The sequence below is a fragment of the Aquarana catesbeiana genome, linkage group LG12 (assembly GCF_042186555.1).
Source record: "Aquarana catesbeiana isolate 2022-GZ linkage group LG12, ASM4218655v1, whole genome shotgun sequence".
NCBI classification, from domain to species: Eukaryota; Metazoa; Chordata; class Amphibia; order Anura; family Ranidae; genus Aquarana; species Aquarana catesbeiana.
Genome location: NC_133335.1, coordinates 4,007,066 through 4,029,067, shown reverse-complemented (window position 1 = coordinate 4,029,067; position 22,002 = coordinate 4,007,066). Strand labels below are relative to the sequence as shown.

The 22,002-nt window shown below is 47.6% G+C and overlaps 1 protein-coding gene across 1 annotated transcript in view; it reads right to left on the bottom strand.

The window, feature by feature from the left end:
• CACNG4 (calcium voltage-gated channel auxiliary subunit gamma 4) overlaps window positions 1-18,084 on the bottom strand; it is a 72,054-nt gene extending 53,970 nt beyond the window's left edge. The window contains exon 1 of the mRNA XM_073607143.1: window positions 17,587-18,084. Coding sequence (XP_073463244.1) covers window positions 17,587-17,809 — 223 coding nt within the window. The 5' untranslated portion in view covers window positions 17,810-18,084. The remainder of the gene's footprint in view (window positions 1-17,586) is intronic.
• Between the last annotated feature and the right edge of the window lie 3,918 nt (window positions 18,085-22,002).

The following is a 22,002-nucleotide window of genomic DNA, read 5'->3' as shown; positions in this document are numbered from 1 at the left end:
CCTCTCTCCCCCCCCCTCACTCTCTCTTTTTTTTCCCCCCCTCTCTCTTTTTTTCTCTCTCTTCCCCTCTCTCTCTCTCGCTCTCCCTTCTCTCTCTCTTTTTTTCTCTCTTCCCCTCTCGCGCTCTCTATCTCTCTCTCTCTTTTTTCTCTCTCTCTTCCCCTCTCTCTCCCCCCTCTCTCTTTCTTTTTTTTCTCTCTCTCTTTTCCTCTCTTTCTCTCTTCATTTCTCTCTTCCTTTCTCCCTTTTCTTTCTTTCTTTCTTTCTTTCTTTCTTTCTTTCTTTCTTTCTTTCTTTCTTTCTTTCTTTCTTTCTTTCTTTCTTTCTTTCTTTCTTTCTTTCTTTCTTTCTTTCTTTCTTTCTTTCTTTCTTTCCTTCCTTTTTTTTTCTCTCTCTCTCAGACAGTTATATTATGGATCTCCTTTACCTGGACTTCGGCGTTGTGGGTATTCTATGTTGGCCCCCTCTGGTTGGTCCTTTGTCAGGACGTACTTTGTCCAGCACTCCTTGCCCTTTGGTCTTGGGTTCTGTATCCCAGGCTACGGCCTTTTCTTTAAAACATTCTTGTTTTGTTGAACACTTTTGCCATTGGTTTAAAGAGGAACTGCAGTCTGCTCACATAATTTGTAATAAAAACATCTTTGCCATTCTGAAGCTTCCCTCCAACCACTTTGCATATTATTTTATATATACTGTGATTCTGTACTTGCCAAATATCATGCAGAAATCTCCCTCCACTGAGTCTGGCTGCAGCCATTTTAACTGTGGGCAGCTGAAGCTGCTACCTGTTCACTTCCTGGATTTACACAGAGGCACACCTCCAGCTCTGCAGCCCTGCAGCTCTCATTGGCCCTCTTATGGCTCACCCCCCCCTTCCTGGCAAACTCTCACGAGAGTGTGAGAGAGAGCTTATAAGGCTAATGACCAGACAAGAAACAGGAAGTGGGCTGTATAAGGGATTTACTGGCAGAAAAAAATGTTTTACTATCCAAAGTTAAAACAACAACAAGCGCAGAAGATTTAATAGATGGAAAGTTGAAAAAAATGACTGAAGTTCCGCTTTTTCTCCCACCTTTTTTCTCCTTATGGTGGTTTCCTTGCTGTCCTTCACATTATTGTCGTGGACAGGGAATGAATAGGAGGTGCTCTGAGGTTTCCTGTTCACAAAGTGAAGCATAAAAAACACAACCTACTATGAATCAGTGATGAATGAACAACTGTGAGTGATCGGCACCAATCGCTCACTGTGTTCATTGATGAAAGGAAGGGGATGGTAAACAAGACATATTTAATGCCCCCCCCCCCCACTGCTCTCTATCCTGAACCCCCCCTGTGTGCCCTCAACATCTGCTGGTGGAAGAGGAGAGGAGGGAAGCCAGCAGCACTGAGGAGGGTGTGGGGGCCTGGACAGCAGGATGAGGGCCAAGATACCAATCCCCCTGGGAGGAAAGGAGGAGAAGGTGGCAGAGCTGCGGGGGGGGGGGGGGGCACAAGAGTTGGCAATAAGGCAGTGCAGCCATCACTCCTGCTGGGGAGGTATCTGGGCCCCCCTTTTGAACTGGTGGGACCTGGGCCCAGTACAGGAGGGCTGGCTGTACTGCCTCATCAGCGGCCCTGGCCCTCCTACTGCTGTGCCCAGCCCACCCCTTGTCCTGGCCCTGGTGGTGCAGCCTTCCCCTGTCATAGTGCTGCTGTATCTGAGAATACAAGAGGCTGAAACAAAGTGCAATTCTGATCCTTACACAATAAAAAATACATTTCATTATCTTTTAATGAACACAGAGCTGCATTAATTGCTGCTTGTTAGTTTTTGCTGTATTTGGCTTTCAGCGCTGAAATCAAGTGGAAATCTCCCTGAAGTGTCCCTGAGCTAAAACGTGTCCTTAATCTTACGGCTCCCCCCTAACAACTACCCCCCCCTTCCCCGCCTAAACCCGCCAGACCTAACACTAAAACAAGCCAGTAGATGTAAATGAGAAATCTGCGACATTTAGCTTCTATGCACAGAATTATTAACAATTGGCCTGATTTAAAGTATTATTTTCACCTTTTTTTTTTTTAATCTCAGTGCTATTGATCTCCAGCGTCCACTTTCAGCCACTTCTTGTCCACATGCACTTGCTATAGTGTGGGCTGCACTTCATTGATCTGGGCCAGCTCTCTGGCGGTGACATCACTGGACCATGTCTGAGCATGTGACAGGGTGACAACACAAAAGCACAACTGGAAGACAGAGAACAGACCGTTTTCACTCTCTAAGCATACATTTTGCACCTAAACTGCCTTGCTTCTGAAAAGCGATCCACGTTTAGATTGCTTTTTAGAGATATTTGACAGGCAGTAAGACACTTTCTCACTGCCTGTTTTAGCCATGTAATTGCCGCACCAATGTGCCACAAGAGCGCGTGTTACACACAGTTGTGGGCGGGGGGGTTTGCAGCTCAACCCCACTCACTTGAATCGGTTGCCTTAGGCGGCCTTACAGCCCACTGAACATGACAAGAGTGATGGTTTTTACCGCAAAGCATAATAACTGCGTCCACTGCCTCTGCAGCTTTAGGGTAGGGGGCTAGTTGGGGAGGTTCTAAAAACCTGGCCCACCCACGTGTTTTTAATTCCACCCAACTGCAAATCTAAATGAGACCTAACAGGAAGTGGCTAAGGACCTCCATGGCAGGATCACCATAATATGACATTTAATGATTAGGTTTACATATATTTTTACCCCCTCTTAAATCTGCGAGAGTCCACCTAACACTAAAAACCTTATCTTCCTAACATTTAACAGATCATTCCCACAGTGAACCCTTAAAAGGGCTGACTATCTAAAGCCCACACTTTTTTTTTCATTTTGGAAACCCCTCATAATGGGCAAAAGAGATGTACAGCAAAGGGATGGTGGGAACCCCTCATAATGGGCACAGCGGGTGTACAGACCCGGGAACTCAGCACAGGGATGGTGGGAACCCCTCATAATGGGCACAGCGGGTGTACAGACCGGGAACTCAGCACAGGGATGGTGGGAACCCCTCATAATGGGCACAGCGGGTGTACAGACCCGGGAACTCAGCACAGGGATGGAGGGAACCCCTCATAATGGGCACAGCGGGTGTACAGACCTGGGAACTCAGCACAGGGATGGTGGGAACCTCTCATAATGAGCACAGCGGGTGTACAGACCCAGGAACTCAGCACAGGGATGGTGGGAAACTGCCATTCTGCTCTTTGACAGTGAGGTGTGAGGTTGCTGGTTCCTTAGCTCCTGTGCGGCCAGAGACCGGGGGCCCCATAGATAGGCCTGTGGAAGATACTGGGCCTGGCCTAAGGAGAGAGGAGTCCCTTTCTGCCTTTAGACAGAGGATTGACAATAAGCTGAAACGGATTAAGAAAAGGAGAAATTGTTAGCTTTGATGGCTGAATTTAGGAAGAAAAAATGATTTGCGCCAAAGTATACAGTAAGAAGAGATCGTCTCTGAGGTCTGAGTTGAAGGACTTGGAGCAAGCTGTGAGGAAGCAGAAGGAACTGGTGAGTTCTCTGAAGGAGAAAAGCAGAAAATTTAAAGAAAAATATAGAAACAAGGAACGGTTCAGCCAAATGAGAAGAGGAGCCGCTTCCTGCATGGAAAGTGACCCAATCAGAGAGGAGATGCAGGTACCGACAGAGTCAGCAGAGAGTGAGAAAGTAGGCCCGGAGGATGAGCCCAGCTGTTCAACACCTCAGGCATCTGCTGAGCCCTCAATGACGGAGGCCTCTGTCCCCCTCCCTCTGCAGCAGCAAAATGGAACATCTGAGCAGGAGGTTAAGGGAGGTACTTTCATGCTGGAGTTTATTACTAAGCAGGAATCCCCTTTGGGTGCGGATTCCTCCCCCTGTGAAACAGAGACCTGCGGAGAGAGCAAGATCCACCATGAAGTCTGCAACAACTGAGGGGAAGTCTGATCCCAACGTCAGCCATGACACTGCAAAGGTAACAGGACAGCAAGCAGGTACAATGTGTGTGCAGGATGGTGGTGTGAACTTTAATGACAATGGGCTTGCTGAGGGTTGTAGTGCTACAGGCAATCAGCCCAGACCCATAAACAATGTACAGCATGCAATTCAATCTGATTTACCTGCTGAAAACAAAGCTTCAGGTGAAATTGGTGAGAGTAACTGTCGGCTTCGGGGGGAAGAGTCTGCAGAGAGGAGCGCCATGGACAATACAGTGACTTTGCCTGGACCAGACACATCAGCTGTTCTTGAGAATGGTGGAGGAAATGCTGGGAGCTGTAGTGCTACAACTTTCCATGGGTTTGCAATGGACAGGACTGTGCTGGAACCTAGGAAAGAGGCTGCCTTTTCAGAGCAGAGGGAGAGGGCGGGTCTCACCTCTGTTAATCCAAAGACTGCTATCCCAGCTTGTGTCTAAGGACAAGACTGCAATTGGTGTGTCTGTAAGAAAAACTTATGCTGGTGTTGCTGCCACAGGATCTGGGAAGGGGGAGTAAGCAGGGAAGGAGCATGGAAATGTTTAATCTTCCTCAATGTTTAAAAGGAGGAATGTTGTGCAGCTTAAATGGGAGGGTGGAGGACTTCCTCCGCATAGGAGGACAGTGGTGGATAAGATTCTGCAGGTGGGGTTTAGGCTCTCAGATATCTTCGCCCTGATCAGTCTGGCAGGTTCCTATAAGTATAATTTGTTCTTTTTCTGTGTCTTTGGACATATTTTAGGAGAAATATGAGCACGTGTGTAGGGGCCTGCCGGACTGGAGAGGGCTCATCTCCAAGTTTGTATCACGCCAGTCACTCATTAAAATGGTGACAATTCTTGTCCGCAATGAGTCTATACCACAAGGGGATTTATCTGTATGGTTGAGGAGGTATAGAGACGTCCTAAACCCTCTAAAGAAGATTTTGGATGACCGGGGAATATGGACGGGGGGGGTGGTCTGGCCTTTCCAGGGTGGGACAGGCGGACCATCTTCTACCCAGGCCAGCCAAAGCTATGCAACAAGTGTGGGGATAAAGGGAATTTTGCATCCTCCTGTCCAGTGATAAAGTGCTCTCTGTGTCAGGGTATAGGACATTTGGCAAAGGATTGTAACATCATAAGGTGCAATCTGTGCAATGCGGTGGGACATCCTTACAGTCAGTGTCCTGAGACAATGCACAACAAGCCTGAGCTCATGAGAGAGTTCTTCTGCCTGGACATGGAGGATGCTCAGAGCATGTCTTCCAAAATTACAAAGACAGCAAGAGGTGTTGAGGCAGGTGCAGCAAATGCGGAGCCATTCCCCCTCCCTCGACGCTGCAGGCTTTCTATTGAGGATCGTGGGGTGCGGAAGAGTGGGGAAGATGGTTAAGAGGCTGACCTGGTGGTAGATAAGGGAAAGGAGAGTGGGGGGCGGATAGGAGTGGGGAAGCTGTTGATTCCGGTTTGTCCAAGGATGGAGTGGTTGGAGGATAAAAGGAGGAGGGGCGAAAGAAAGAAAAAAAAAAAAGAGGTACAGTTAATCCTAAGGTTTTGCCTTTGACAAATACGTTTTGAGGTCCTGTCAGAAGATGACGATGAATAGGACTTGTTGACTACGGCATCCTGTATGGATGATGAGTCCCAGGGTGCGAAGAAGCTCCAGGGAGAGGGAGAAGTCAGGCTAAGAAATGGTTGCCTCAGTTACCCTAATGGCAATTCCCAATCTGTTAAAAATGGCAACCATTAATGTTGCCAGCTTAAGATCAGTAAGTGCTCATCATATGGCCTTATTTTTGCTCAGCGAGTTTGATGCTGACATTTTGTTTTTGCAAGAGACCCATCTGAGTAGTCTGGCCAATATACATCTGGCAAAGAAGTAGTGGAGATGTGGTGCCTCATTTAGGTCTCTTGCGGCCGAGACTTACAGCGGGGTTGCAGTCCTTTTTTCTGGTATGGTAACGTGGGGGCTGTTAATTGAGGTAGAGATTGGGAGATGCATGGTCTTAGACGTCTCTGTGAGGTGGCAGGACCTGCGCTTGATTATCATCTATGGTCCCCAGACGAAATGAGACAGGAAATTCCTTTTTACAAACATTAAACCTTTTCTTTTTACGGCTCTGCAGGTTATCTTTCGAGGTGATTTCAACACCATTACTAGGTCTAAAGACAGGAGAGGTTTCAGAGATAAGCTGGGCTATGACAGCCCTTTTCTCAATGCGATAGTTAGGGAAGCAGGTCTGGTAGATGCGCACATTAAGTGCTGCCCAGACAGCACGGGGTTCACTTTTCAGCGAGGTAGTAGTCAGAGTAGGATAAATAGGTTTTTTTTTTAAAGGGAGACTCTACTTTTTTGGCACCTGTGTGTTGGGCAGTGGCGTTTTCTGATCACTGTATTCTATCTGTGACTCTGAATGCCCCAGACATGCCACCTAGGGGGAGGGGTATCTGGTGATTGAATTCGGCCCTCCTGGAAGACGAGAGAGTAAGACAATCCTTTGAGAATTTTTTTCAAGCACAGGTAACTATCCTAGACTTTTGCAACAGTTGGTCAGAATGGTGGGAGCTTGTAAAACAGCGGACTGATGGGCTTTTCAAGGCCATAGGAAGAAAGAACCACCTACCAGCGTTTGCGGAGGATTCTTGACCGCCTTGTTTCGAATGGAGGAGATTCTGGGGTGATCTCTGAGGTGAAGCTCCTCCTTAGGAGACATCAATATGACCAGCACGCCTCTTTGGTTCAGGAGAGGGATTACGGGAAATACCATTCGCCTGACCCTTACCAGAACTGTAAACAGAGCGTAGCAGTTAAGACAGTCAATGGCCTGAAGGACAGTACGGGCTCTCTGACGAAGTCTAGGTCAGGGATCCTGGAGGTTGTCAAATCATACAATGCCGATCTCCCGGGAGGAAGGAATCTTGATCGGACAAGGATGTTGGGTTTTATGGACTCTACACCAGGTCTGGAAAGTAATGTTCCTTTGATGAATTTGACAGATGAAATCACTGCAGATGAGGTAATCCAGGCTATTGATAAACTAGCCATCAAGAAAACTCCAGGGCCAGATGGTTTGACAGCCGAATTTTATAAATGTTTTAAGACGATCCTGGCTCCCTACCTTGCGGAGGTTTTTAATGGCTGTTTGTATGAGGGTTCTCTCCCTTCCTCCATGAGGCAATCTGCAGTGATCCTTCTGTCAAAGGGTAAAGATCCTTCGATGACTGGGAATTGGCGCCCCATTAGTCTTCTTAATGTCGATAGAAAGATACTGGTAAAGATTTTTTTCTGGCGATTATCACCAGTGGCAGACAGTTTGTTATCCCACCACCAGCACTGTTCGGTCCAGGGTAGAAGCACTTTCTCAGCAGTGTTAGCTGTCCGGGAGGCCTTGGAACATTGTAGGGCTGCTGGTTAGGGTAAATTTTTGCTGACATTGGATCAGGCTAAGGCCTTTGATCGGGTTAATCATGAGTACTTATGGCTCCTTCTTGACAAATATGGCCTGGAGGGGGGTTTCATTGATTGGATCAAGATTTTGTACAAAGGGGCTGAAAGCTTTGCTCTGGTTAATAGTTGGGTCGGGCAGCCCTTTGTGGTCGGCTCGGGTGTGCATCAGGGGTGTTCATTGAGTCCTCTGCTATATGTGTTTGCAATCGACCCCTTCATTAAAAGGCTAGAGAGTGGACCATTGTGTGGGGTACCTTTGGGAATCACTGGTGAGCCTCCTTTGAAGGTTGTGGCCTATGCTGATGATGTTTCTGTTTTTGTCTCAGGAACTGGGGAGGCGCAGGAGGTGGTCTGTGATAAGGAGGTATACAGAGGCATCAGGTTCAAAGGTCAACCAGGACAAGTGTGAAGCTTTCTGGATGGGCATGGAAGGTGAGAGCTTTGTTCTCCCGGATGACTTTCCGGAGCCCCAACAAAAAATTAGAGTTCTAGGCATTGAATTCGGCTCAGGTGACTATGGTCATGCAAATTGGGTGAACAGGCTGAAGAATGCCGATGCCAAGGTGGTAATCTGGAAAGGTTGGCGACTTTCCTTGAGGGAAAAGGTTGATCTGATCAAGACTTACCTGATTCTGATTTTTCTGTATGTCAATTTTGTTTGCGTTTTGCCAGTTTCTCTCTATACCAGGATCTATAGTTTTTTCTTCCAGCTTGTCAGAAAGGAATTACCTTCCTAGGTGGGAGGGTGGTCTAGGGATGGTCAACCCTGTAGTCTTTTTCTCTCTGATGTTTGTGAAGTATAATCTTGGTAACATGTTGGCAGAGAGACCGCCTGGGTGGGTTGGTATTTTCCAGTCCTGGTTTAGGCCCTTTCTGTGAGACTGGGAAAATGGTGGGCCAGTGAAAAGCCTGAGGGTCAAGCATGAACAGCTCCCAGCTTATGTTGCCCCGTGTTTGAAAATGCTTTGGCAGTGGCAAGTAACGGCAGGAGAAGTCAGATCTCTTCCAAGGAAACCTCTTGAGAAGCGGATCATGAGGTCTGCTTTTTGTGAGCCACTGGCCTTAAGGGATTGCCCAAGCCTGGTTTTGGGGGTGGGTTTGCGATTGATTAATTTGGAGAGAATCCCAATGAAGTTTAGGGATCAGGCTTGGCTTGCCTTTCATGGAAAACTATATGTGAAGGGCAACTTGAAGTTTCTTTCCATGAGTGATCGGGGCTGCCCGAGAGTGGAGTGTGGAGGAGTGGTGGAGTCCATGGATCACTTTTTACTTCAGTGCCCTTTTAATATAGAGGTGTACAAGAGGATGGGGAGGGCGCAGATGGGCACAGCAGGTGTACAGGCCCGGAAACCCAGCACAGGGATGGTGGGTACCCCTCATAATGGGTATAGCGGGTGTACGGACCGGGGAACTCGGCACAGGGATGGTGGGAACCCCTCATAATGGGCACAGCAGGTGTACAGACCCAGGAACTCAGAACAAGAATGGTGGGAACTCCTCATAATGGGCACAGCGGGTGTACAGACCTGGGAACTCGGCACAGGGATGGTGGGAACCCCTCATAACAGGCATAGCAGGTATACAGACTCGGTAAGTCATTGTAAGGATGGTAAGAACCCCTCATAATGGGCAAAGCTGGAGAGCGGAACCCTGAGCCCAGTGTAGAGTCCCAAAGAGATCAAAGAAACGTTTAACTTTACAGCACACACTAAATGCTGAAGTGTTCTTTAAAAAAAAAAAGGTTCAAGATTCAAAAGTAGTGGTACAAGTTTACTACACGCATTACAATTCCTTAAAATACAAGAAGACATTTTCCACTTCATAGTAAATTTTGTGTTTAGTCCAGATGAACATTTCAGTTGGTTATGATTAGCTACCACTGGTGATCAATAGGTTAAGGAATAAATAGAAATCTGAAATCCTGCAGACAGATAGTACCACCTGTGAGCACTCTAATCTTCAGCTGTGAGGAGGCCATTCAGGCAGCAGCCCAGGATGGGGAAATCTTGAGGGCTGAAGCAGACTATTCTCTGCTTCATAATCTCTATCTCTTCCTATGTCATTCCTATGGAAGCCAGTAGGGGCTGAAATAGTATGTTTGATAGTACCACCACCATTTTTTAGGGTAGTTTAGCCACCACCTGGAAAGAAAGGGTGTCCAACATGCGCTGATACTGAATGTGCCCATTGGGTGAACCAAGAACTCTCCAGGCACCTATCTGCCTATCAGATCCATCTGTGTATGGCCACCTTCACACCAAACCTAAGCAGAAGACACTGATTCTCATTTCCTGAACTCCCTAAAACATGAGACACTTCATATCTCCCCCATGAACACTGCTATAAATGCAGGCACGGTCTGCAGTGAAGGTAGTTACCGCCTCTGACTGGCAAATCGCAGAGCACCAGCCACTATGATGACTTCAAAGTGTTACTCTGGTACAATGTAACACTCAGTGCAGGCAATGGGAAAGAGCTGTTTGCTTTTCTCATGATTACATGATAAGTTGCAAGGATTGGCCAGCATGCTGGGAGATTTCCATCACTAACTCTATGATTGGCTCTTTTGACCCATACAGCACTCAGAATAAATAAATAAAATTGCCCTATGGGGGGGGGGGCATACAGATTATGTCATTGTGTAATCCTATCAGTTTTTCCCACAGTGAGACTTTATATAATCTGATCTTATTGTAGAGAGCTGTGCAGTGTGAATGTGAGAATGTGATGATATCCCTGGCATTGTATGAATACTGATACTACCTCAGTTATAGTCATTATTCCAGATTTTTCTGCTTTGAATTGAGAGAAGGAGAGAGAAGAAAAAGAGGGAGAGGGAGGAGTGAGAAGAGAAGAGGAAGAGAGAGAAAAGGAGATAGAGGAACATGGAGTGTGAGTCTGAGGTTTGTATTAGAGAGAGAAAGGGAGGAGTGAGGTGGGGAAGATGAGAGAGAAGAACAGAAAAAGAGAAAAGGAAAAAGAGGCAGGGTGGGGGACGGAGGGAAGAGAAGTGACAAACAAAGTAATAAAGTGAGAGAAGGACATGGAAAGAAGAGACGGTGGGGAAAGAGAAAGGGGAGTGAGAGAGGAACATGGAGAGAGAGGGAGAGGGTAATAGAAGGAAAAAGGGAGGAGTGAGATGGAGAAGATGAGAGAAAGAGAAGAACAGAGAGAGAAAAGAGGAGAAAGATGAAGGGTGGGTAACGGGGGGGGGCAGAAAAAGAGATATTGTAGACAGGGAAAGAAAAGACAGTAAAAAAGAGAAGAGGGAATGAGAGAGGGACATGGAGAGAGAGTGGGGGAGTGGGGGGAGGTTTAGAGAGAAATGGAGGAATGAGCCAAAGAAGGTGGGGGACAGAGGGGGTAAGAGAGAAGTGAGAAACAAGAGAAAAAAAGAGAGGGATAGAGAAGGAAAGAAAGGATGGTGGAGAAAAAGAGAAGAGTGAATTAGAGAGGAACATGGAGGGGGGGGGTGGGGGTGGATAGAGCGAGAACTGGAGTGAGATGGGGAAGATGAAAGAGTGAGAATAGAAGAAAGAGGCGGGGTGGGGGGCAGAGGGGGAAAGAAGTGAGAAAAGGAGTAAGAAAGAGAGGGATATAGAGAGTAAGAAAAGATGGTGGGGAAAGAAAAGGGGGAATGAGAGAGGAGGAACCTGGAGAGTGAGAGGGTTTGGGCAGGGCCGTCTTTTCGCATGGGCACGCTGGGCAGTTGCCCGGGGGCCCAACTTGCCTGGGGGCCCCAGCAACCCCAGCCAGGGCAAGACTGGCCTACCGGGACACCAGTATATTTCCTGGTAGGCCACCTGCCCTGGGGCCGCTTTGAGTTGCGGCTGCAGCGCTCCGCTCTTTCCCTCTCTCCTCCTCCTCCTGTGTATCACGGAGCTGGCTGGGTCTGTGTTCGGCGGCCACGCTGTAACAAGGTCCCGCCCCTTTAGACTGGCTCATGTAATAGTAGACTGAATCAGTGCTCCGCCTATCACACGAGCTGGTCTAGGGGGGCGGGACCTTGTTAGAGTGCGGCCGCCGAACACAGACCCAGCCAGCTCCGTGATACACAGGAGGAGATGCCCGCTGTGTGTGTGTTACCAAGCGATGGTGAGTCTGTATTAATTGGCATAGTGATGCTGCATTCATGGGCACGGTGAGGGTGCAATTGTGGGCACAGTGAGGCTGTAATGGTGGGCACAGTGAGGGTGCAATGGTGGGCACAGTGAGGCTGCATTCATGGGCACAGTGAGGCTGCAATGTTGGGTACAGTGAGGCTGCATTCATGGGCACAGTGAGGCTGCATTCATGGGCACAGTGAGGCTGCATTCATGGGCACAGTGAGGCTGCATTCACGGGCACAGTGAGGCTGCAATAGTGGGCACAGTGAGGCTGCATTCATGGGCACAATGAGGCTGCAATGGTGGGTACAGTGAGGCTGCAATGGTGGGCATAATGAGGCTGCAATGGTGGGCACAGTGAGGCTGCATTCATGGGCACAATGAGGCTGCAATGGTGGGCACAGTGAGGCTGCATTCACGGGCACAGTGAGGCTGCAATGTTGGCACAGTGAGGCTGCATTTATGGGAACAGTGAGGCTGCATTTGATGGGCACAGTGAGGCTGCAATGGTGGGCACAGTGAGGCTGCATTCATGGGCACAGTGAGGCTGCATTCATGGGCACAGTGAGGCTGCATTTGATGGGCACAGTGAGGCTGCAATGGTCGGCAAAGTGATTCTGCATTCACGGGCACAGTAAAGCTGCATTTGATGGACAATCGTGCGTAATTGTGTAGACAGGGCCCCAGTGCACTGTATTGCCCGGGGGCCTATAATGCTCTTAAGATGGCACTGGGTTTGGGGGGGGGTTAATAGAAAGAAAAGAAGAGGAGTGAGATGGAGAAGATGAGAGAGAGAGTGAGAGGGTTTTGGGGGGGGGGTGTTAATAAAGTTAGAGAAATGGAGAAGTGAGCCGGAGAAGAACAGAGTAAGAGAGGAAAAAAAGAAAGAGAGGGAGCAGAAATAAAGAGAAAGGGGACGAGAGATAAAGGAAATAGAGAGGGGAACATGGAGAGAGGAGGGGTAATAGAGAAAGAGAAAGGGAGGAGTAAACTGGAGGAGAGAGAGAAGAGAAAAAGAGGCGGGGGGAGAAATGAGAAAAAGAGAGAGCTAGAGAAAGAAAAGATGAGGAAAAAGAGAAGAGAGGAAAAATGAAAAAATAGAAGGAAAAAGAAACAAAGGAGTAGAAGAAGAGGAGAGATAAAGAGCAAGAGAAAAGATAGAGATAAAGAAGAGAAGAGAGAGAGTCTAGTTTGTGTCTCACTATGGTGTTATTACCTTCATTAATGATCTCATGAGCAGAATGATACAATGTAGCACCAGACATTTCCTGCTTCCAGCTATGATGGGCCTCAGTCATATCGATATTGATATTTAGGTTCCCCAATCTACAGTAGAGGAGGATGGAAGGAGTGTGATGGCAGACAGTTGTGATTTCAGACTCTTACATTGTATTCATTTAATTTTTACATTGCGGTTTGATCAGTATTGTATCTGTGGTGTTCCAGATGAGGGGGGGGGGGGGGGCGTTAAGTTACAGAATCCAGGTCAATCTCTCACCGCAGGTGAAGGATAAAAGTACAGCCTTCATCTCCACTCCAGACCATATACAGTCCATACGTAAAACAGGCCCAGATCTAGGGGGGAGCTGGGGTGGGCTGAGCCCCTCCCAGATTTTAGTTGTGCCCCCCCCCCAGGTCTCTGAGAGCACATCCACTGATCCATGAGCCAGCCTGATTAGGGCCACCTGATGTAAGGGGGACTCTCATTAGGGAACTTGATGTAAGGGGGGGGGCTCTGATGGGGACACCTGATGTAAGAGGGACTCTCATAGAGACCTTGATGTAAGGAGAGGGGGGGGGGCTCTGATGGGGGCCCTGATGTGGGGTAGGATTCTGAGGAGAACTGTGAATTAAGGGGTCATAGCGATGTGGACCCTGATGTGGGGTGGGACTCTGATAGGGACACCTGATGTAAGGGTGGGACTTTGATGGGGATCCTGATAGGCGGATAACTCTGATAGGTACATCTAATAAAAGTAGGAACTCTGATGGGGATATAAGGTGAGTCTTTTATGAGGATCCTGATATGGGGGGGGGGGGTCTCTGATAGGGACACCTGATGTAAAGGGCTGACTTTGAGGGGCACACTGATATGGGGGGAACTCTGATAGGGACATCTGATAAAAGTAGGAACTCTGATGGGGACATTGATATAAGGTGAGTCTTTGATGGGGACCCTGATATGGGGGGGGGGTTGTCTCTGATAGGGACACCTGATGTAAGTGGGAACTCTGATGGGGACCCTGACGTAAGGTGGGACCCTGATGGGGACCCTGATATGGGGGGGTCTCTGATAGGCACACCTGATATAAAGAGGACTCTGATAATACATACTATTGTTCCCTGTGCATGCCTGCACCCCCCTCTGCACTACCTGTCAGACTTTACTTCCAGGGTACATGTGCATGACGAAAAAAATTTGTTTAGTTTCGATTAGTTAATCTAGTTATTTCGTTAAGTTCAATTCGGTAGAATTCGTTCAATTCGTATTCGGAAATTTTCAAATTTTCTACGAATTGACCGATTTTTTTTTTCCATTCGAAACATTCAAATCGATGCATTTTCGAATCGGTCAAAACGAAAATGTTATATTGTTTTCGATTTGAATGCAGCAAAGTAAACAAACAAAAGAAAAATCTTCATCAAGTGATTACAATGACTCTTTAAATCACCTTTGGATGAACAAAAGCAGCATTGTTTCGACATGGTACTCTAATAACATCATATTTGATTTCAGCAATATGTGTAGTTAGAATTCGACTGGAGTTCAATGTAAAATTCTATTCGAATTTCAGTCCGAATTTCGTTACATTATTCTGTTCTTTTGGTAAAATTTGTTTATATTGTAATTTGGGTATTCAGATATATCCGAATCTCCGAATTACGAAAAATGTGTCTCAATATTAATTCGGAAGGAAACGAATTGCACAGGTCTACGTCCAGGTGGTGACTGGTGGTAGAGAAGTGCGATGGGTGAACAGGGAATGGGGGTTCTCTACCACACTGTGTGACAGACTGTCAGTGACACACACACAGCATTGACCCCCATGCCCCTTGATTTTTTTCCTGCACCCCCAGATCAGGTTGGCTAGATCCGTCCCCGACATAAAACCTTCTCATTCCAGTCACTGTGCCACCAGCAAGACCACCAAGCTGTCCAACCTGAGCTGCAACTCTCTAACAAGTACAATTCAGCCGCTCAGAACATCAGCCCTGGAGGAGATCATTAATGCCACAGCTTGGCTGCTAATTAGGAAAGTAAAGGGAAATCTATGGATAAGAAGTAGAAATCCATCCAAGCCTCCTCCCTGTCTACTCCCCACTCCTGTTCATAGGGCTTCCGCCGACTCGGTGGATGGAGAGAGGGGGCAGCATTGGGGGTAACTATCAATAATCCTCGCCTTCCTTTCTTGCTGTATCCCTCTATTCAGCACAACCGCAGATCAGCATTAGCACCACAACCACTGGCCAGCTTCACCACCACACCCAAAAGAAAAAAAAAAAAAATCTGATTATAAAGTGTGAGCTGGAGTGCGGCTTCAATTTGTTAGTGTATTTAAATCTGCTAGTCCATTGAACACTCCCCTCCCCCCAGACTAAGAATGCTGCTTTCCAAAGGTGCCCCCTGTGCTCCTTCATCCAGAGTGGGGGCACTCTAATAGAGGAGGTGTGTTACTGACCAGATAACCAGGTGAAAACAGAGGGAAAGAACCTAAAAAAAGAAAATGAATGCAGCCGCCACATCTAATGATTGTTAAACTGTAATGTATAACATTTTTGTTTTTGAGCTTAAAGGGGTTGTAAAGTTTTTTTTTATTTATTTTTTTTTTTTTAATAACAAACATGTCATACTTACCTCCTCTGTGCAAGGGTTTTGCACAGAGTGACCCCGATCCTCCTCTTCCTGGGGTCCCCCACCGGCGCTCCTGGCCCCTCCCCGCATCAAGTGCCCCCACGGAGAGACGCATTCCATGGGGGCATTCGTACAGGCGCGCTCCCGAGTCCTGCTGCTGCGTCCATTGACACAGACAGCAGGACTCGGCCCCACCCCCCGGCTCACCTGTCACTGGATTTGATTGACAGCAGCAGGAGCCAATGGCTCCTGCTGCTTTGAATCTGTCCAATGAGGACCCGAGACAGCGGCTGGAGCTGCTGAGCTCGTTCTCATTGCTGGAAAGATCGGGTTCAGTTAAGTAAAAGGGGGGCTCTGGGGGGCTGCTGCACTACAGAAGGTTTTTCACCTTCATGCATAGAATGCATGAAGGTGAAAAACCTTGAGGGTTTACAGCCCCTTTAATACCACTTTAAGCATCAGACACGATGAGCCCAGCGCCAGACCCAATGGACGCTTCGGCATCAGACCCAATGGACAATCACCTAACAGCTGGGCAGCTTTAGCACCAAACCCAATGGATGGCTCCATCACTTCACAGCTGTTTAGCTTGAACACCATAGCCAATAGATGGCTCAGTCACCTAACAGCTGGCCAGCTTCAGCACTACAGTCAATGGACATCTCCATCACCTATCAGCTGGGCCGTTTCAGCACCACAGTCAATGGACGTCTCCATCACCTAAGAACTGGTCAGCTTCAGCACCACAGTCAGTGAACATCTCCATCACCTAACAGCTGGACAGTTTTTTAGCAGCAGACCCAATGGACAGCTCAATCACTTCATAGCTATTTAGCTTCAACACCAGAACTGATAGATAGCTCAGTCACCTTCAGCGCCAGAGGAAATTGACAGGTTCAGCACCAGACCTGATGGACAGCTCCATCGCCTTACTGCTGGTCAGCTTCAGCACCAGAGCTGATGGACAATCTCTATCACCTAATATCTGGGCAGCATCAGCACCACAGTCAGTGGACAGCTCCATTGCCTAACAGCTGGTCAGCTTTAGCACCAAAGTCAATGGACATCTTCATTACCTAACAGCTGGTCAGCTTCACCACCACAGCCAATGGACATCTTCATTACCTAACAGCTGGGCCATTTCAGCACCACAGCCAATGGACATCTCCATCACCTAACAGCTTGGCTGTTTCAGCACCACAGTCAATGACATCTCCATCACCTAAGAGCTGGTCAACTTCAGCACCGCAGTCAGTGGACAGCTCCATTGCCTAACAACTGGACAGTTTTAGCACCAGACCTGATGGACAGCTCCATCACCTAACAGTGCCAGAGCCGATGGGCAATCTCTATCACCTAATATCTGGGGAGCATCAGCACAACAATCAGTGAACAGCTCCATCACCTAACAGCTGGTCAGCTTCAGCACCACAGCCAATGGACATCTCCATCCCTGGTCAACTTCAGCATCACAGTCAATGGACTTTTACATCACCTAACAGCTCGTCAGCTTCAGCACCACAGTCAGTGGACAATTCCATCACCTAACAGCTGGTCAGCTTCAGCACCACGGTCAATTTGCATCTCCATCCCGTAACAGCTGGGCTTTTTCAGCACCAGAGCCGTTGGACAGCTCCTCCATCCAAACTCACCTAAACAAGCTTCCCATCAAGATTTCATGACATTCCTTCCCCTCCCATCCATGCACACTGTGACACCGTCTGTGTTGTCAGGATAGAAGCTAAATGAACCCTTTCCATCATTTCCATTACCATGTGAAAGTCTTTCCCTCTCAGAGTCTGTATAAACTTATTGTATATTGGATAAAACATCCTATTATATTGCAGAATATTTCTCTGAGCCATGAACAGACCTGAAGAACTGATACCACCATAGTTCTGCAGAGTATTATTATACAGGGGGTAGTTAAACATTTTACTCTATCACAATGTAAGGCACACTGATGTATTACTTTCTATAGCTAAGTACAGGGTTGAAGGGAGGATTCTCACAGCAGGGCACACAAAGATGTGTAAAGATCCTGATAATGTCTTGCTATCTATCACAGGGATGCTGCTGGATCTCCAGATGCTGGTTACTAAGCAACCACATCAAAAACACAATAAAAAAGACTGAGGTACCACCTGGTCAAGATCAGCTTAGAGCCAACAGGGGGCCCTCAGAGAGCTGCAATGATATCATTTCAAAGAGGCAGAGCCCCTCACTCACCCTCAATACAACAGATCCTCCAGAGTCCTGAGTGGGTGAGGTCCCCCTTGGTCTTCTTAGGTTGGCTCTGGGGGTCATCCATGGTGAAGTTGGTCCCGTTGCAGATGTGAGCCCGGGAGTAGAGCCAGTAGTCGGTGCCAATGGCTATGGTCATCAGGCTGAAGGCTGCAAAAGCCCCTACGGTGGTCAGCAGCATCTGGACCCCACGATCACACCAGCCCATGGTGCCTCATATTCCAGAAGCCCAGGCTGGAGGTGGAGCGAGACTGAGCAACAGGAGCGGAGCGCTGCGAGTCCCCTGGGAGCCCAGCCACAGACAATGCTTCCATCCACAGCAGCCTCAGACAAAGGAAAGCAGCTGGGCATGGGTGCCCCTTCCTCTCCTCCTCTCAGGAAAGGGTTAACAGCTACCCTTCCTCTATGGGGAACACAAAGGGAGTCTTATCACTGACAAAAAAAGTATCTGCTAATCAGAGCCTCTCCTAATGTTAACTCATTGGGGTAGAAGCCCTCCACCTCAGACACTCCCCTTCTTCCCTCTGCTCCAATCAGACAAGAGATATGCAAATAGGCATGTGGGGTTCTGGCTGGATGAGACCCCCAGGGAAGTCTACATAGAGGAAAACAACACAGCCCCCTTTCTTCCAGTATCAGGAGAGAGCAATGTGAAGAGCCTGCACACATGTCTTACATGCCACATGTAAGCCCAGCACCATCACTTCACATACATGTCACATGTAAGCCCAGCACTATCACTTCACATACATCTCACATGTAAGCCCAGCACCATCACTTCACATACATGTCACATGTAAGCCCAGCACCATCACTTCACATACATGTCACATGTAAGCCCAGCACCATCACTTCCCATACATGTCACATGTAAGCCCAGCACCATCACTTCCCATACATGTCACATGTAAGCCCAGCACCATCACTTCACATACATGTCACATGTAAGCCCAGCACTATCACTTCACATACATGTCACATGTAAGCCCAGCACCATCACTTCACATACATGTCACATGTAAGCCCAGCACCATCTCTTCACATCTCATGACACATGTAAGCCCAGCAACCTCTCTTCACATACACGTCACATGTAAGCCCAGCACCATCTCTGCACATCTCATGACACATGTAAGCCCAGCAGCATCACTTCACATACATCTCACATATAAACCCAGCACTATCACTTCTCATACATGTCACATGTAAGCCCAGCACCATCGCTTCCTTTACATGTCACATGTAAGCCCAGCACCATCACTTCCCATACATGTCACATGTAAGCCCAGCACCATCACTTCCCATACATGTCACATGTAAGCCCAGCACCATCACTTCACATACATGTCACATGTGAGCCCAGCACCATCACTTCACATACATGTCACATGTGAGCCCAGCAGCACCATCACTTCACATACATGTCACATGTGAGCCCAGCAGCACCATCACTTCACATACATGTCACATATGAGCCCAGCACCATCACTTCCCATCTCTTGTTAAGAGTTAAATCCTCACCCCTTTATTATCCTCCTTTTCACTCAGTAAGGTGACAGAGAAGCTGATCCTGTTTCTTTGTTTGCCCGGGTGGGGGGAGGGGCATTTACAGATACCATAAAGGGGGGGGGGGGCTGATTTAGAGGTATGCTGCGAATTTGTCTAATTACTTTGAAGACTGCTCAGCAATGGATTGCTGGCTGTGGAAGGGTTAACTGTTAGCTTGCATTAGTAAGCAGTTCTCTGAAGTCTGGGCAGAGCTCGCCGAGGACCGATGATATCATAAATGTGTAGCACTTACTCACGGTGGAGCTGCTGGTTTAAGCGGGCTGTTGCCGTCACCTTTGCTACCTCCATTTCACCAGAACCGGGTCTAGGGTCCCGTTGAGTTTACCATATACACTGTAGGCACCGGACACTTGAGTATCTTTTCCAATGCTTTCTTAAACGTAAATTAAAGGAAGTGGCAGGAAAGAGATAGAAGGAAAGTTGCAGGGAAGCTCAAATACCTTTTCTTAGTGTTCTTTATGTAGCATTAGGGATTAAAACTTGTAGCTGAATATACTTTCTTTCTGTATAGTTGAATCTTTGCCCGTCTGGACAGGTCTCTCTCACCAACCTAGCAGCCAGTACGCAGCACGAACAAAAGTCTCTGCCACAGACTTGATTGAGATACAACCCGTACGATCCTCTGCCACAGGATGTATTGGTTCTTGGTGAACAACGAACACAGCATCAGGACCTTTAAGCCAACCCGGCAGTGCTATGCGGTAGGATTACTTCAGGATACGTCCTCCATCCGAGTCACCAGGCCCCTCTCCAGACCAGCACTCTGCATGATCCTTCCATGACGGGTCCTCCCCTGGGATCTTCTCAGTTGTCCAGCTTCTTCACACAGGATAGACAGCTCAGGACCATTCCTCTGCCGCTGTGGTAGGCCCCAGACAAGCCTCTGGGCCCACCCACACGCCGCAGCGCCGTGAGCCTCCCGATCGGAGGACCACGAGGTAGTACTCCTAGCGCATACCTGTCAGCCAGGAGGGCTAGCAGGTGGACGGAAAAGAACCCTGAAACATGGCATCTGTCCCATAAATACCCTCTCCCAGAATGCAACTCGGAGGACCACCTCCACCGAGTTATCCCCGGGACAGAGGAGCACTTATACACTTCAACGTGTTGCCTTTCCAACACTGGCCCATAATAACAACGACATCCACAGGCACAGTGTGAAATTACATACAACTCAGCCGAGCTGGAACAGAGGCAAATCTGACTATGTATGAACAGATAACCCACTAAATTTACCTATCAGCAGTAGATTAAAAATCTACCAGCGCTGCATACTCCCCCCACTACAATAGACGTTGTCCCCAACATCTGTCAAAATAACTCCCAAGCTTGAGAGTAGGTATTTGAACTTAAAAACTTGGACAAAGGCAAAGAAGAAGGAAAGACAGTATAGAGATATTACAGTTTTAACATTTATATAACAATGTGTTCACATCCACAAACAAAATCACATTACAATTATCACAACCTCCACTATCTATCTAGCTGAAAAGCCTAACTGCTTGATAAGGGATCCAATTGCTCCTGAAAAAAAAACCAAAGTTAGACACACACTAAATTAAACAGTTTAGGAGCAAAGTCTCATTCCAAAAGAAGAATGACACTCTCTTCCGGTATATCTCTTAATGAAATAACCTAAAGTAACTTTAGAAGTCCATCCCTGTTTTTAGGCAAGTCACCTCCTTTCAATAAAGAAAATCCAGCTTGCAAAGAGTCTTTGCATTTAGAAGCATTGGGATAAACATTATCTCTTGACCACGAAGATCTTTAGATACTAATACTATCTAACTATACACCCCAAAGTTCTTTGTTCATAATCACCAATAAAACCGGGGATCTGGCAATGTCAGTTTCTTTCCCAGTTTATCTACTGTAGTGATAAAGTACACAATGTCATCTTTTCCAGGCCTGCAAATAACCACTTTGTCAGCATAGATGTGCCGACCATAGTTCCAGTGTAGGAAACATCCACTGAAGCGTTCGCCCATGGCAACAGAACATCCAGTTTTCCGGAAAGGCTTAGGCACAAATATTCCCAAACAGCTTCACAGTACCAGAGCTCCCGGTTGGCCTCAAATTCTTGCATAATGTCCTGAGTAACATAGGGAAACTCCAGACCATATTCCATAGCAACACGTTTGTTAACCACTCTCTGCAAATGTGCAAGTTTAGGCAAAGATCTATTTTTCCCCAAACTAGGAGGCACACAAGAGTTCGGTGATTTACTCACCATAGACCCAACGGGTGTCGGAGGCAAAGCAGTAACTTTAGGCAATGTCTCCTTGATAGTACGATGTGGCTCCACACAAGGTGATGTCTTCCCAGAATCCATGGCTGTCCACTTCGAGAAAGTCAAGGCAGAAGCAACATCTTCGCCCTGAGCCCATAACAGTTCCTGTGACATTGTCTCAAATAAGTCATCATCACTGGAGACATCCGACATGGAATCTATCTCCGAATCTCTCAACTCCTCTGCTGGCAAGTATTTACACGGAGTCCCAGATATTTCCCCTCTAATCTCTCACCTGTTCCTGACGTGGACTTCTCCGGATCCAGTTCGGGTAGTCTCTGGGGTAGGCCTCGACCATGGCCGCGGGAAGCCTTCACATATCCCACCTTCCTCTGGACAGGTGCAACGGGGATAGGTGTAGTGGATGCAGAAATCAAAGTAATGTCCGCTGATGAAGTAGTGACAGCGGTATCTCCTTCGGGAACACTCTCGGTGGCAACAGACGAAATCACGACCTGTCGTTCTCCAGAAGCAAAAGTAGCAGCTTCTACTGTGGCAATACCTGTAGCCCAGTCCGCCCGATAAGCACGGGGCGACATAGT